Source organism: Talpa europaea, assembly GCF_964194135.1.
Source record: "Talpa europaea genome assembly, chromosome: X".
Lineage (NCBI taxonomy): Eukaryota > Metazoa > Chordata > Mammalia > Eulipotyphla > Talpidae > Talpa > Talpa europaea.
In genome coordinates this window covers 96,076,558-96,092,146 of record NC_140081.1, presented here as the reverse complement: position 1 = coordinate 96,092,146, position 15,589 = coordinate 96,076,558, and the positions used below count along the sequence as shown (strand labels likewise).

General features: G+C 49.4%; 1 protein-coding gene across 1 annotated transcript; it reads left to right on the top strand.

The window, feature by feature from the left end:
- Positions 1–5,595: 5,595 nt before the first annotated feature.
- Positions 5,596–13,761, top strand: CLIC2 (chloride intracellular channel 2; the record flags this gene model as incomplete). Its single annotated transcript, XM_084259065.1, has 6 exons — positions 5,596–5,652; positions 9,491–9,600; positions 9,720–9,845; positions 12,562–12,668; positions 13,088–13,269; positions 13,603–13,761. 6 exons carry the CDS (start codon positions 5,596–5,598, stop codon positions 13,759–13,761), a joined length of 741 nt encoding a protein of 246 aa, XP_084115191.1.
- Positions 13,762–15,589: the final 1,828 nt, after the last annotated feature.

The following is a 15,589-nucleotide window of genomic DNA, read 5'->3' as shown; positions in this document are numbered from 1 at the left end:
ACTCATCTGGATTGGGCTACACAGATTTCTGTCTTTTATGATGGGTGAAAACGCACACTGTTGAAACTAAACATGTTGGTGTCATCTTGATTCGAATCATATTCCCACTTGATTCAAGTATGTAAGCTTTGAATTTTCAGCTGGGCTGTAAATTTCATTAGGTCACAGAATACATTTCTTTGTAACCCCCACAATGCCAAAAATCATTTTGAAGGCTGCAAGCCAAAACTAAGCCATTATGATTCCTGAATAACTGGCAGTTACATCTGAGCAGAATGACTGCATTAGGAATTGGAATAAAGACAATTTTGCTTCTACTTTTTCTGCAGCATAAGAATCATGCTATGAACTTGAACCCCAAATATCTACATTTTAGCTCAAATTACAAAAATAGGAAAAACAAAGTATCCAAGTGGGAAAAACATTAATCACTCAAAATAGATACCTAAAATAAATACAGGCAAGACTTTGGAATGGCCAAGTGAAGTGTTCAGAAATCTACTCCCCCAAAAGGAAAGATAAGATGCAAAAAGTTGTCAAAATGTAAAACCCTTCATGACTTGAAATTGGTGAAAATCTTAAATTTAGAAACAATAATTCAAGAAAAACTACTGAGCCTTGAGTAAGAATGGCAGGGAACTTTCACATTTTACCCTGAGTCACAATAATACCCGCTCAGAAAAAACTAAGTGGAGGCATCAGAGCCCGAAGGCAGTAGAATGGCATATGCAAAATGCTGTCTGCAAAATGCTATAAGAAAAAGACCTGTCAATCAAGAATTCTGTATCCAACAAACTATCTGAATGCTTTCCCCAAGATCAGGAACATGGTATGGATGTCTACTCTTGCCACTTCTAGTCAACTGTATACTGTAGATTCTAGCTAAGGGAATTAGACAAGAAAAAGAAAATAAAGGTATCCAGATTGGATAAAAGGAAGTAAAGTGGTCTTTGACATAATCCTGTATGAGAAAACCCTAAGGAATAAACACACACACACACACACACACACAGACATAGACATACGTGCACACACAAATCACTAATTCTGTTCACCAATGTCATACGATATAAAACTAATACACAAGTCATTTGTACTTCTACATACCTACACAGAAAATTCAGAATGTGATATTAAGAAAACAATTCACAATATCATCAAACAGAATAAAATACTTAGGAATAAATTTAACAAAGAAGTAAAAACTTTTACACTGAAAACATGTATGAGGGAAATTAAAGATAATCTCTAAGCAAATGGAGAAGTATTTCAATTTCATGGATTTGCAAACTTAATATTGTTAGTATGGTAGCTCTCCTCAAATTGATGTGCAGATATAATGCAAGCTTTATCAAAATAAAAGTGAGGTCATTATAGAGATTGACAAGCTGATCCTAATGGTTTTATGGAAATGAAAAGAACCAAGAATAGCCACAAAATTTTGAAAAAGCAAAATTTAAGGACTCACACTTCCCTATTTCAATACTTATTACAAAGCTACAGTATTTACAATAGTATGGAAATGGCACAGGAACAGAAATAAAGACTAATGAAACACAATTGAGAGTTCAGATAAAAATACATATTTTTATGGCCCACTGATTTGCAAAAAGGTTCTAAGGCAATTCAACATGTAACTGATAATTTTTTTTTTCAACAAATGGTGATGGGAAAATTGGATGGCCATCTACATAAAGATGAATTGAGGCTCCCTACCTCATCCCATACAGACACAGTCAAAATAGATCCAAGACAAATGTGACAGGTGAAAGCTTAAAACTATTAGAAGAAAATGTCAGAGAAAATCTTCATGACGTTGGCTTAGGCATAGAGTGCTTAGGTGCAACATCTTAAAGAACAATCTGCAAAGGAAAAAAAGATAAATTGGACTTTATCAAGAGTGTAAACCTTTGCCCTTCAAAAGACACCATTAAGAAAATAAAGACATGACACAGACTGGGAAAAATATTTTCAAATTAAATACCTGATAAAGGACTTGTATTCAAAATTTATAAAGAATTTTTGCATTTCATTAGTAAGAAGGGAAACAATCCAGTTGAAAGTTGGCAAAATATGTAGTAGAGATTTCTCTAGAGAACATGTAGAAATGGCCAACAAGCATCAGATGAAAAGATGCTTGATATCATTGCGGATGAGGCTGATGAAAACCCAAACCACAATGAGACTTGACTTCTGACCCACAAGGAGCGCTGTATACTGTAAAGGAAAAGTAACAGGTGTGAGTGAGGCTATGGAGAAGCGAGGATCCCCATGACTGGTGGCGGGGTGTATAAATATGGTTGGTGTGAATGGTGCAGCTGCCGGAAAACATTTTGGCAAAAGAATAAACATAAAGGTGGCTCCTGCGCCAGGCACTATAGGCCGCGGGGCGGCTGGGGGCTGCCCAACGCGCACGTGCGCACAGACGCCGCCTCAGCCCGGGCTGAGAGCACCTGGGGTGGGGGTGGAGTCCACAAAGCCTATATGGAATTTGCTTTGGGACATCCTTTTCCCCCTAACAGTTCCCCCCTTTCACTTGTTGCCACCATTTCCATGGTGATGAAGATCGAATATATGGAGGTTGGGATGCAGTCTCAGATGAACGTTTTGTCAGGTTCCAGTGTGAAAGAAAACCAGTCTCTCCAGGTATTTGTCCACTGTGGAAAGCAAAAGTCCTCCACTCCAGGAAAAATAGTTCATCAGTTTAAGCCAAAAAAAAATCTGGAGGCGTTAGCCAAAACAAGTCAGCAGATATGTAAAAATTACAGGAAAAAAAAATCTTAAAATGGAGGACCGGCCGGGCGCCCGGAGCCCGGGCTCGGGAGGGCCGAAGCGACGCGCCCCGGCGGCCCCGGCGGCCCCGGCGGCCCCGGCAGGCACGGCCCGAGAGACAAGCGGACACCGGGCCCGGCGGCGGCGGGTTCCCTTCCGCGGGGGCCCGGGACTGGAGGCCGCTGGGGGCTGAGGCCAGGCGGGGCCTCCGGGCCTGGCCGGTGGGAACAGCGGTTCCTGCGAGGGCGTGAGGGCGCCGCGAGGGCCGGCCGTGGAGTCGACCCCCTGGGAGCGACGCCGAAGGCGGGTGGGTGCGAGTCGCGCCGGCACGAGCAGGCCTCCACGATCCTGGAAGCCGAGTGACAAGCGGCGAGTTCGCCCCCACGGCGTCCCGGGGCGCCCCGCCGCGCGCTGAGTCCTTGCGGGTCGTCACGCCCCGGGGCCGCGGGGGCAGGAGCGGCGAGACCCGGGGCCACGATCACGGCCCGGCCGGGTCGGCCAGCATGTCGCGACCCCAGCGCGCCTCGTGGCCCGGCCCCGCAGCACCCCCGCGGGGGGAGCGCCCGGCGCGGACAGAAGCTCGGGTGGCTCCTGCCCCCGGCACCCCCAGCAGGGCCGACCCCCTTCAGGGGCCTCGAGGTGTTCCTGGAAGGGGGGGCGGCAGGAGCGGTGCTTCTCTCACCCTGCGGCGCCACCGCGCGTCCGCCCCGTCGTGGCAGGCGCGCCTCGGAGCCCTGCACGCGCGCGCACTTCCGGGGTCGCCGGGGACACGCCCCGTCCGCCGCCCGAGCGCAGGCCGGGCCCGTCAGGCCTGCGGGCGGGGCGCCCCGCGAGCGGCTCTCGCCCGGGCCCGCGCGCCCAAGGCCGAAGGCCGGACGGACGACGCCGGCCCCGCGAGAAGAGACGGGCTCCGGCGGGCGCCGCCCGCGGAAGGAAGGAGGAGAGGGAAGACGCCCGTCCCGGCTCCGAAGACGAAGGCGGAAGGAGAGACGCGTGCGGCAGCCGACCTCCCGGGAGGAGCGAGACGCCGCGGGCCTCTGCGACACGTGGGGCCGCGGCCCCGGCCTCCATCGCCCGAGAGGAGCAGCCGCGGACGGCCTGGGCCTGGCGTCTCGGCGCGGTCTGTCGCGGGGGTCGCCCGACACCTCACCAAGAGCCGTGAGCGCTGGGTGCCCCCGCCCCCGCCGCCCCCCCCCGGGGGCCGGTGGTGGTCCTCGCTCCCGGCCAGTGCCGTCCGGCCCCCCCGGGGGCCGGTGGCGACCGTCCCTGACGCTGTCTGGGTGAGGCGGCTGCCGCTTGTGGGTACCGCGAGCTCCTCGTGTCCCGTTTATAAAATAAGCCCGAGGTCTCTGGCACTTGTGTGCGTGGGTGAGACCCAGACAGTGACCTGCCCTCTTGGCGGGCACTGTCCTTTGTTAGGCTCTGGCCCCTCCGCCCCTATCGCGTGGGCGTTGTATTGCTCTGGCCCTTGGTTTTCCTTCTGGGGCTTTTTGGTGCCTCTCTGCCATCAGAGCCCTGGCAGGTGGGCGCCCCTTCCGTCCAGCCATCTGCCCTCCTGCCTTGTTGCCCTTTTGTAGCCCTCCCCGCCCCAGTTCGAGTCTGATGTCCACCGGTTTGACACTCTCCCTTCAGCCTCGGGGGGCGGGGGGGGGGCAGGGTCTTCCAGTGCCCTGCACGCCCAGAACACCTGGCCGCCCGTCAGCCCCTCCGAGCCACGGCACCTGCAGTTGTGGCACGGGGCAGGAGTCACGTGGAGCTCCTCGGCCCAGAGAGCCTGGATGGGGGCCATGGCAGGCACACGTGTCCCACAGGGGCGACTTGTGTCATAGATGGGGGCTCATCATGGCTCCCAGCTGCTGGGTCCCTGCCACATCGGCTCGGTGGAACGAGAACCCCTCCAAAGAGGCTTCTCCGTCCCGGGGCCCCTGCCTCCCCAGGGTCAGCCAGCAGGACACATAGCTGCAAGAAACAGTGGACACAGAACGAGGCTCTCCAGCCACCCCTCCGGGGTGGACAGGCAGAGATGTCAACCAGCTCTTGTTTCTGATGCCATGGCCCAGCCCAGGAGGCCATGGGTCCCCTTCCACTCTCCCAGAAAGGAGCGAGGCCAGGCGCCACAGGATGGCGGAGCTGCCCGCACCAGCAGATTTGCCCTGGTTATAGAGAAGTGAACAGCACAGCCCAGAAGGGACATCTGGCTGTGTGAGCAGTAGAAATGGGGTGGAGACATTTGGTGAGGTACTTTTTTGAATCCCCTTTTAGACAGCATTGTTAGATAAACATCCTTCTCAATGATAAAAGCCAAGTCATTTCTGGTCCTTTTCCTGGAAGAGGTTTTTGCGGCTGTTGAGTTACAGGAACAACAATCAGAGCCCATTTTCTGGGCATGGAGCCCAGGGCTGGAAGGGAGGCTCTCGAGAACATCTGTTCGGCTTGATAGATCGATGCCAGCGTGGTGGTGCATGTTCGTGTCTGTGTTTCTCCTCTGCTGACTCATGGCATTGAAGCCTCTGGAAACACCCCACCCTCCTAGCCAGTCTGTTTACGCACACCCTCGGGCTCCTCCCTAATGCAAATGTTAGGTCACGAGGAAGAAGGAAAAACAAATTCAAGAGCTGCTCTGAAGCATCTAGAATTCTTTGCATCCTACCTCTTGAGAAAAGAGACTGCCTTGAGGTCTGACTCAGCCCAATACAAGCTGGGCACTCCTCTTAAAGCACCAACCTTCTGTAAGCCTTTGGCTAAAACTGGAAGAAAAGAGTCCACAAGGACAGTGACCAAGCCGGACGCAGGGGACTGACAGTTATCAAGAAAGACATAAAAATGGCAGACGTGAGGACCCACGCGCAAGCGGACCCTGAGATTGAGCTTTTTGTCAAGGTGAGTTTTCCGCTACAATGATATCCAGAACATGGCCTTTCTTGACACTGGGCCTCAGCTTCTAAAAGAACATGGGCCTCCCCGGTGGTGCAGCGGTTAAGTGCTGGGTTGCGAGGCTGCCCGCGGCTCTGCAGCGCCGGTTCGATCCCCGGCTGCTCCCCGGCCACCGGAGGAGGGTCCCACATGGCGCGCAGACCTCTCCTGCCGCCCGCTGCTCCCCTCAGCAGTGTCCTTCGGTCCTTCTGCCTGCTCTGCTCCCTGCTCTGGCTCTGGTGAATTCTCTCACCCTCCCGCGCTTCTAAAAAAAAAAAGTCTAAAAAAAAGAACATCAACATCTGGGCTAGAGACAGGAAATAATTTTGTGACTCTACTCCTGCTCTGAGTCCTTGCCCAGCTGAGATCACAGCAGGGAGAGGCCAGGAGGGACGGTGGGAAGAGCACTCGGTGGCTTGGTAGTCTGAGCAACTGAGATTTTTTTTAGTGGCTTCCCATGTGACCTTGGACAAGTCCCTCTTTCCCTCTGAACCTTCTATACGATGAAAGAATTTGACAAGATAATCCTTAAGGACTTTCCAGCTCTCACAGTCTGTGTTTTATAAGATAGGATTTGGAAAACCTGAATTTGGGGAGAAGAAGGCCCAAGAATGGCCATACAGCTCCATTCCACAAAGAGCCCAGGCAGAGCTTTCTAGAATCCCCCACAATGGACAAACAGCCCAGCAGGTTCCCATGGACACTATAGGAGAGAGTCAGGGCCTGCTGTGGGGGTCTGTGCTTCCTCTTTGTGGTCTGCCACGGGTTGCTTTTTTATGTTTCAACTTTTCAGAGAAGCCCTTTGGAAACCCCCCAAGCAGGAGAAAGGAACATGTGTTTCGAAATGAGCTTATCAAGAAAGATTAATAATCCCAAGTAGAAATTACATAGTTTCCTAAACCCTTGCTTACATTAGCCTTTTCTGTATATTTTCATTGCCTATTGAAAGTATTAAGCTTGATAAATAATAACAACAGACTCTCACCATGCCTGGCCTACTGTAAAAACCCCATATATTATCTCATTCAGGAGGAGGGTTGGCGGTGGTGGTGACACCAGCAGGGCGCCCCTCACTGGAGTGGCACTCCCATAGTTGTAAGCTCAGGCAAAAATGTCTCGGTAACTTGCCTCTAGAGCTAGGCAGCCTCAGGACGGCTCCCAAAGACATGAAGTAAGGAATGCTTGTCAGATGCGAGCTTAAACATCTGTTAGCGAAGTAATACTTTCACAATCATTTTAAATGATTTAACAGCTGGCCAGACATACACACCAAGGCCATAACAAACTTGCCTTTTCAAAAGTAGAGGAGAGACTCTTGAATTCCTGCACAGCAAAATAATCCAACTAAGTGTTTGCTGGGATCCAGCACGTGACTGCTCAGGCAGGACATAAATTAGCCTTAACTGGACAAGCGGCCCTGGGGATTGCTTTACCAATTCCAAACCAAGGCCCTGGCTGTTCGCAGGATGACTGAAGCACTCTCAATCTGTCTAAGCTGTCCGTTCCATCCAGTGACGCTTCTCTCAGTACTTGTTAACACTGATCTTCACAGCAATTTGGATAGAAGTGAGTAAACCACACATTGGATGAGCAAATGTTGAATTACATAACTTTCAGGTTATGGAGTCATCTATTGAGTACTTACTACCTGGAAAGCGTTGTGCTTAGCAGCTTATCATTAACCCGATTTTACGGATATACTAACCTAAAGCAAAGAGTGTCCAAGTCACTTTGTCCAGGGTCACACAGCTAGTGAAAGGCAGGCTTTAGACTCTAATTTCTGGAAGTTCCATAGAAGACCCCAGGAGGGGGGCATGGGGCCTGATGGTGTGCAAATATTAATGAATGAGTTAAAAAAAACCACTGGTGCTTACCAAAGATGTCTCACTTATAGATAACGTCGTGTCTTTCTAAAGAGTCAACGAATCTGTGATTTCTCCAGCTACCATTAGCTGTGGCTTCTAGACCCTACCACAAGCACTTTCTGGTCACAGAGGCTGTCCCACACCGCATACAGATTCATGTTGCCAGGGAGAACATTGGCTTCCAGTTCTGAATGATTTGGGCAAGAACTGAGAACAAATGATTTTCCAACATGCATTTTATTTTCTCTACATGCAGATTTTATCTTATCAGTGTGTTGTTCATTGTTTAATGGAGGTCTTTTATCCTCTATCCAACGCTGTAAAATTAATTTTAATAGATTGGCACATAACACTATAGAATCTGACATGTAGCCCATAATTCAGAGAGAAATGTTTTGTCAAAAACATCTTATCTGGGCCTCCCTGGCGGTGCAAGGGGTTAAGCACAGCACTGTGAAGCTATCAGCAGCCACTGCAGCACCAGTTCAATGCCCGGCCAGCCCAGGAGCTACCCATAGGGCACAGCAGACCTCTCCTGTCTCCCCGCTGCTCCCCTCAGCAGTGGATCTCAGTAGATCCGCCTGTTCTGTTCCCCACTCTGTCTCTAGTGAATCCTCTCACTCCCCCACCCTGCACCTCTGGCCTACACCCCAGTTCTTGTATGCATAAATAAGTAAATCTTTTTTTTTAAAAATCCGTGTAGGAAGGAGGAAAGACATGATTCTCTTCTTTAAATATTCAGACTATTTCAAACTATCTCAGAATTACCATAAATACTGGCTTAAAAATGCAACACAACGATGAGGTGGGAGGAAGCAGCATTAGAAGGTGGGCTTGGGAGCACGCGCTCTGCACTTGATTTCCTTGAATGTACAACAGGAGCCGCAGGGCAGCCCACCTCACAGGCTTGTCTTCACTTGAGGACCGAATGAAACAAGCAGTAAGACGTGCTCACTAACACAGTAAATGCTCAGGAAGATGCCAGGCAACCACAGCTATGTGTGTGTGTGTGTGTTTAGAAACTTCAATCACAAACACAAGAGAAAAAGTTGTTCTGATGAATGAACACATCCTGTCTTTTCCAGCTAAAGACACTGAAGAGGTAGGTAAATCATCAGCCAGGCTAGGGGATTTATATCCTAAAATTTTACGTGCTTGCACTTGCAGTCAGCACATTATAAACAGAAACAAAGCGGCCTTTCCTGTGAAGCTTCCCTGCACCCCACATCTCATTGTCTGGCCTTTCCTTTCGCAAAGGCCGGCCACCCTTCCGGCTGCCGGTCTCTTCTCACACCCTGACATCACAAAAGATCAACAATAAACATTATTTCCTCTGTCATACCCACTGCTAGGGAAAAGCACATTTGCCAAAAAAAAAAAAAAGGGGGGGGGGGGTTGATGGCTCCTGGGATTTGGTACTGCCAGAAATGACGGAGACGAGCAGCCGTAAGATGAAGTCTTCTACACCCTCTACAGACTGACTCGAAAGAGGAAAAAAATAGGTTCAAGAGATGAGAGGTGCTGATGGCCTGGACTTGGCAGTTAGCACCCCCCGGGGTCAGACAGATAGCAAGCAGCAAGGAAATGTCGAAGGAATGAATGAATGCTGTGATAGCTGTAGAAAACAAGAGAACTGAATATTTGCTGATGACGTATTTAAAGTAGCAGAATCTTTGGACTATCTGACATGCGTATCAGTAGGAAATGGTTATATAGGTTCTGGTAACATATAACATTAATTGTCATTATTATTATTTACTCATCGCAGCATTTTACACATAACGAGATCCCTTGATTCCCTAGTGCTCTGTCTGTGGTTGACGGCGCATGGCGGGAGATGCACGGTTTCCAACACAGGCTCGGGCAGTGAAGGCGTTCACGGGGCTCTCAACACACTTGTTGAGTGACTGTGTGAACGAGGCCTTTCTTTGTCTTAATAGGCTGGAAGTGATGGGGAGAGTATCGGAAACTGTCCCTTTTGCCAACGGCTCTTCATGATCCTCTGGCTTAAAGGCGTTAAATTCAATGTGACGACTGTTGATATGACCAGGTAAGAGAAATCAGAGCACACTTCGTGCTGGGGACGGAAACTGGCCACACCAATACATTGTGGCTGTTTGCATCAGGCTTTCTCTGGAGCCTAATACTGCTTGTGTTCAATGATTCTAGAAAGCCTGAAGAGCTGAAGGACTTAGCCCCAGGTGCCAATCCTCCCTTTCTGGTGTATAACAAGGAGTTGAAAACAGACTTCATTAAAATTGAAGAGTTTCTAGAGCAGACTCTGGCTCCTCCAAGGTACAGCCTTTTTTATTGTTCTTGAGATCCTCTGTTCTGTTGGCTGATGTATTGCAGACTGATGGTTCCCTTTTTTTTAAGATTTATTTATTTATGCATACAAGAACTGGAGTACAGGCCAGTGGTGAGTGAGAGGATTCACCAGAGAGAATGGGGAGCAGAACAGGCGGATACACTGAAATCCACTGCTGAGGGGAGCAGCAGGGAGACAGGAGAGGTCTGATATGTCACGTGGGTCAGTTCCCTGGCCGGGGATTGAACTCGTGCTGCAGTGACCAGCGACAGCTTGACAGCGCTGTGTCTTTAACCACCCCCACCACCACCACTACCAGGGAGGCCCAGATAGATGGTTCTTCTTCCTAGATATCTTTTTCAGCATCAGACCTCTCTTTTGCTATGTTTCTAGAAGGGCAAAGAATAGAGTTGGAGATCTGGAAAGGGCAGGTGAATTCAGACCACATTGCATTTCAGCCACTGCAGAGTTGGCAGCACAATTTCCGACAGGGCCAAGGATCCTGGGGTTCCCCACAACAGCTGGTGTCTGAGAACTCAACTCAATTCTGACATTTTCTGCCCAGAGGCAGCATCAGGGTCCACAGATCTAATTTGTAATCATCAGGGCAACCATGAAGGAAATGACTCCAAAACTTGAGTGAAACAAACAAGGAGAGCAAAGTGCTCACCAGAAAGTGCTTCACATAAAACAGTAACGGAGCCACAGAGCCACGAAGTAGACGGAAGCCAGAAAATAAGCCCCCCGCAGCGCGAAGGCTTATGAGGTTGTTCGTGTCCCGCAGCATTGGCAAAGCCGTTCGGGCAGGCCTCCCGGCGGGCACCGACAAGCAAGTCTCAGACACCAGCGGGGCTCTGAGGCGTCCACTCCACCCAACACCGTCCTCTTGCAGGTGGCAGCACCAGGTGCCACGGGAGGGGGCGCGCTGTCCCCAGACCACCCTCCCTGCAGGCGCCGGTCATCAGCTGGGTTGTCACCCCCACTTCCGAACTACGGGCCAGAGATCCGAGGTCCCCGTGGCCCGCTCCTGGGCCTGGAGGTGTCCATCGTGAGCCCAGACTGAGATCTGTGCTGCTGACCGGCTGGCTATGAAGCTGGGGGTCCTGGGGCACCAACTCATTTGGCTGAGCAGTCCCAAGACTCAGGCAACCCATCGTCACGGGTCCTGATGTGTCACAAAGGCTGCCGCTGGGTCCCCACTGACAGCCAGATGCGTGCGCTGGGGAGGGATTCCGGGACGGTGGGCAGCTTCCGCCCTCCCCAAGCACCCGCCTGGCGCCAACCTGGCTGGCCCTCAAGTCCAGTTCTGGGGGTTTTGCGGATGCTTCGGAGGAACTCGCTGGCCGCTGAGCTCAACCTCCAGCGCCTGTTCCAGCCCTTTGCTGGGGCTGGCAACCAGCCCCTTGCTGAGGTGCTTCATTTCAGTTAGAAGTTGCCTAGTGGTTAGCAGTCTAGACCTTTACTTTGTGTTTCTTAGACACATGCTTTTTACTGTATCTAGTACCCGACAAACATTTGCTTGGTCCTCTGGAGCATGGCCGGTTTTAGCCTTGAGGACATTTGCCAAACTGAGACTTCTTGAGGTGGGAAAATAAATAAGACTAACCAGAAAACTGCTGAAGAGGAAAACAGGGCTCTCCAAGTCCCTGACACAAGAAAGAGGAGCTTAGTGCCTGCTAGGGTGAGGGCTCCCGGCTTTGACTGCTGTAAGTGAATGGCGCTCTCGCTCTAGCATAAGATGACCCGGACCGCCACGGTTTCCGCCATGTCGGCCATTCAATCAAGATAACTAAGATGCAACAAATGTACAGGACCATATGGTGGAAAAACAAGAGTAAAAAAAGATAATATAAATAAACCAACAAGTGATCAAGATGCTGGAGAGACCTAAGAAGTTTATAGAACTGTGACTGACATATTCAATACAATAGAGGGAAGCGTGGAGAAAATAGATGTAAAAACAGACTTTCACTAAAGAATTAGAGTGCACTTTTAAAGAACAAAATGAAATTCTATTACTGAGAAATACATTATCTGAAGTTAATAATTGATGGCACGGGTTTAACATCAGATGATCCACAACCCGAGAGACGCTTAGTGAAGTAGAAAACAATGAGCCGGGAGGCAGGACATACCCAAGTGAGGCAAATAGCTAACAGAGCATTAGAGACATGTCAGATGTGGGGCGAGCTCTACCGCATGTGTAATTAGTCTCACAAAGAGAAGGGGCAGAAGCAATATTTGGTGATGTGATTTTCATCCAAATTTGATTTTTTTTTAAACTACCCACAATTTCAAGAGGGCCTATGAACTCAGACGGGGGGCTCAGGAGACTAGTGCGGGAACAGAGGCTTCGAACCCAGCCAGGGGCAGTGAGGTGTCCACAAGTGGCCAGATTTGAGGGACATTTCTGGAAGGTGAGCTGGCTGGCATTGCCGATGGGCTAAATGAAGGGACGGAATCCAGGAAAATGATTTGCTAGTGGGTTTGTTTACTAACGGAAAGCGAGTTCACTGAACACTTTTCTGTATCTACTCGTGATCATGTGGTTTTCTGTATTTGATTTCTTGACATGGTGAATGACAGTGCACCATTTTATTTCGTCGTGGTAAATGATTGTTTCTCACCGCCTCCCCTGTGCCCCGTGAGCCTTGCTCCCTCCTCCTTCCCTCTTGTCAGAAACCTCCATTGTCTCCCATGCAGGTTCCCCCACCTGAGTCCCACGAACAAGGAGTCCTTCACTGTGGGCTGTGACCTCTTTGCCAAGTTCTCTGCATATATCAAGAATACGCAGAAGGAAGCAAATAAGGGTAAGCCGCGTTTCCCTAGATCTGTTCTCCTCGGCCACGTGCTTACTCTCACATACTCACCCAGCTACAACAGGATTTCCCTGAATATAGAGTATATGTTTGGGACTATTCTGCCCTTCCTCCTGTGTCCCCACCTCTGAAATTCTTTTGCATGAAGTTTTATTTGATTCACCTTCCAAATCCTGTTTGCCTTTAAGATCTTTTCAACCCGAAGCCACTGCCATGCCCCGCACATGTCACCTGACTGTTGTCTCAAAACCCTAGTCAGGGAACGTCCAAAGGGTAAGCAGCCCCCACGGCTGAGTGTCCTGTTCGCTTCTGAGACTAAGAAGCAGCAGTGAGTGTGGAGACGTAGCCTGAGGGGTGTCTCATATAGAGACACTACATGTGTCAGTGACCCTATGACTTCTCTGCCTCAGATTTCGAAAAATCTCTACTCCGAGAACTGAAGCGTCTGGACGACTACCTGAACACCCCGCTCCTGGGTGAAATAGACGCAGACAGCGCTGAGGAGCTCGCGGTCTCCAGGAGATTGTTCTTGGACGGGGACCAGCTGACGCTGGCCGACTGTAGCCTGTTGCCCAAACTGCACATTATTAAAGTAAGTCTCCGCTGGTGTCCACCGTCTCATTCCCAGAACAGGGAGGATGGCACCACTTCATGGGAAATGAAACCGGTTAAGGCAAGTAAACGCCTCGAACTGCAGGCCATGGAACCACGTGGCCGTGGGTCTCACTGCCAAGTGTTCGTTGGGCAGAACTTACCCCTCCCCAGGTCCTATGCCCAACACCGAACACCCGACGTGGAACACACTATGTGTAGCCGCGATCGCCAGGGCCAGGGCGCCTCGGTGAGCTCACATTTCCCCACAGCAGGCCAGGGCTGGCACCTTCTGCCCCCAACTGCCTTCCTCTTTGTTGTTCCCAAACCCTAGGTTGCTGCCAAGAAATACCGTGACTTTGACATCCCAGCAGAGTTCTCGGGGGTGTGGCGCTACCTCCGCAACGCCTATGCCCGGGAGGAGTTTGCCCACACGTGCCCTGAAGACAAGGAGATCGAGCACACCTATGCCAGCGTGGCCAAGCAGAGTTAGGGCCGCTCCTTCCACAGAAAACGCCCCTTTCTTGTCATATTTCACTCATCGCTGCATTAGAAAACCTTTAGGATATAAGGATACAAAAATGCTATTTTCTCTAGCTCAGGCCCTCCTGAACAGCAATGCTATGTTTTCTGCATTGAGTCAGCGCAGCCACTGCGGGCTGTGTCTGCAAGGCCTTCTTGTTTTCGCTTCAACTTCTTTGCTCTCGTCTCAAATGACACGCCATCAGCAGCAACTTTTGCTCTTTGATTGAGTCCCTAAAATGCATCATGTGTAAGCTCAGATGTCTGAGGCCCACCTACTGCTTACAAACTTTCTAACAAAACTGGCAAGCTGACCACAGATCGGGGGAGGGGGGGTCCGGGGGGAGGGAAGAGCCCAGGGATGCTGGGGACGGAGCTCGGGCCTGGTGGTGGGAGAACAGCGGGGTTGGCATCTGAGGGAAGTCAATGACCAATAATGAAAGACATGGGAAAATAAATGAGTTCATTAAAATAAACTTTCTGTATAAATCATTAAAACAATGTTATATTTTATCGCTTTAACGCACGAATGAATGTATTAAATGAGTGTAGTACATGAATGAATAGTGACATCAGAGAGTGAGCACATGGTAGAATCAAACCCTAACGGAACGATCGTGAAAAATCACTGCAGGGAAGAGCTAAAAGAAACTTCTCTAAAGAGGAAATGCAAATGGCCAACAGGCATGTGAAAAAATGTTCAACATCACTTGTCATCAGGGAAATGCAAATCAAAACTGCCATGAGATACCATCTCACACCAGTGAGAATGGCACATATTAAAAAAACTAGCAACAACAAATGCTGGCGAGGGTGTGGAGAAAAAGGAACTCTTCTGCACTGTTGGTGGGAGTGCAAACTGGTCCAACCACTGTGGAGAGCTGTGTGGAGATTTCTGGACCTACTAAACATAGAGCTTCCATAGGATCCAGCAATTCCACTCCTAGGTATTTACCCAAAGGACACAGAAACATCAATTCCAAAGAGCACCTGCACCCCTATGTTTACAGCAGCACTATGTACAATAGCTAAGCTTTGGAAACAGCCCAAATGCCCAAAAATAGATGACTGGATCAAGAAGGTGTGGTACATATATACCATGGAATATTACTCAGCATTCAAAAAAGATAAACACATGCCATTTGCAGCAACATGGATGGAGCTGGAAGGGATCATGCTCAGCGAAATAAGCCAGAAAGAAAAAGAAAATTACCGGATGGTCCCACTCATAGCAGGAATCTAGAAAACTTAAATAAGGGACCAGGAAAAAGAATAACTATAAGAAAGTGAAAATCAAAATCAACAAACAACTATGAACCAGAGACACTCTATGGGGGTGGGGGTGGGGAAAGGAGGGCTTGGGGTCAAAATAAGGGGGTTGTAATTGTATGGGGAATATAAAAATAAAATTTTAATTAAAAAAAATCACCTGCAGGAAGAGATCAGGACCTCAGGATGTGGTAGGATGTGTTTAGAGCTCAGATCTTAGGAAACGTGACTCTGATCTTATGACCAGAATGTTGCTGCTAAATGAGCAAGCGTTTGTTAAATAAGACATGATAAAAATAAAAGAGCACAAGCAAATATATGGCAAAGTTGCAAAGTAAGTTGTATGTGTCATTCTGAAATAAGGAGGAAATTCAGAAGCTGTACTGGCCAAAAGACCATGTTGCTGTCCATAGAAGACTAAGGGACAGTTAAAATAAATCAAATCTGAAAACAAAAGTTGAACATGAGCCTTGCTCTTTCAAAGGAGAAATAAACTTCAACCTCAAAAGAGGAAGACTCGGCGCTGTCAC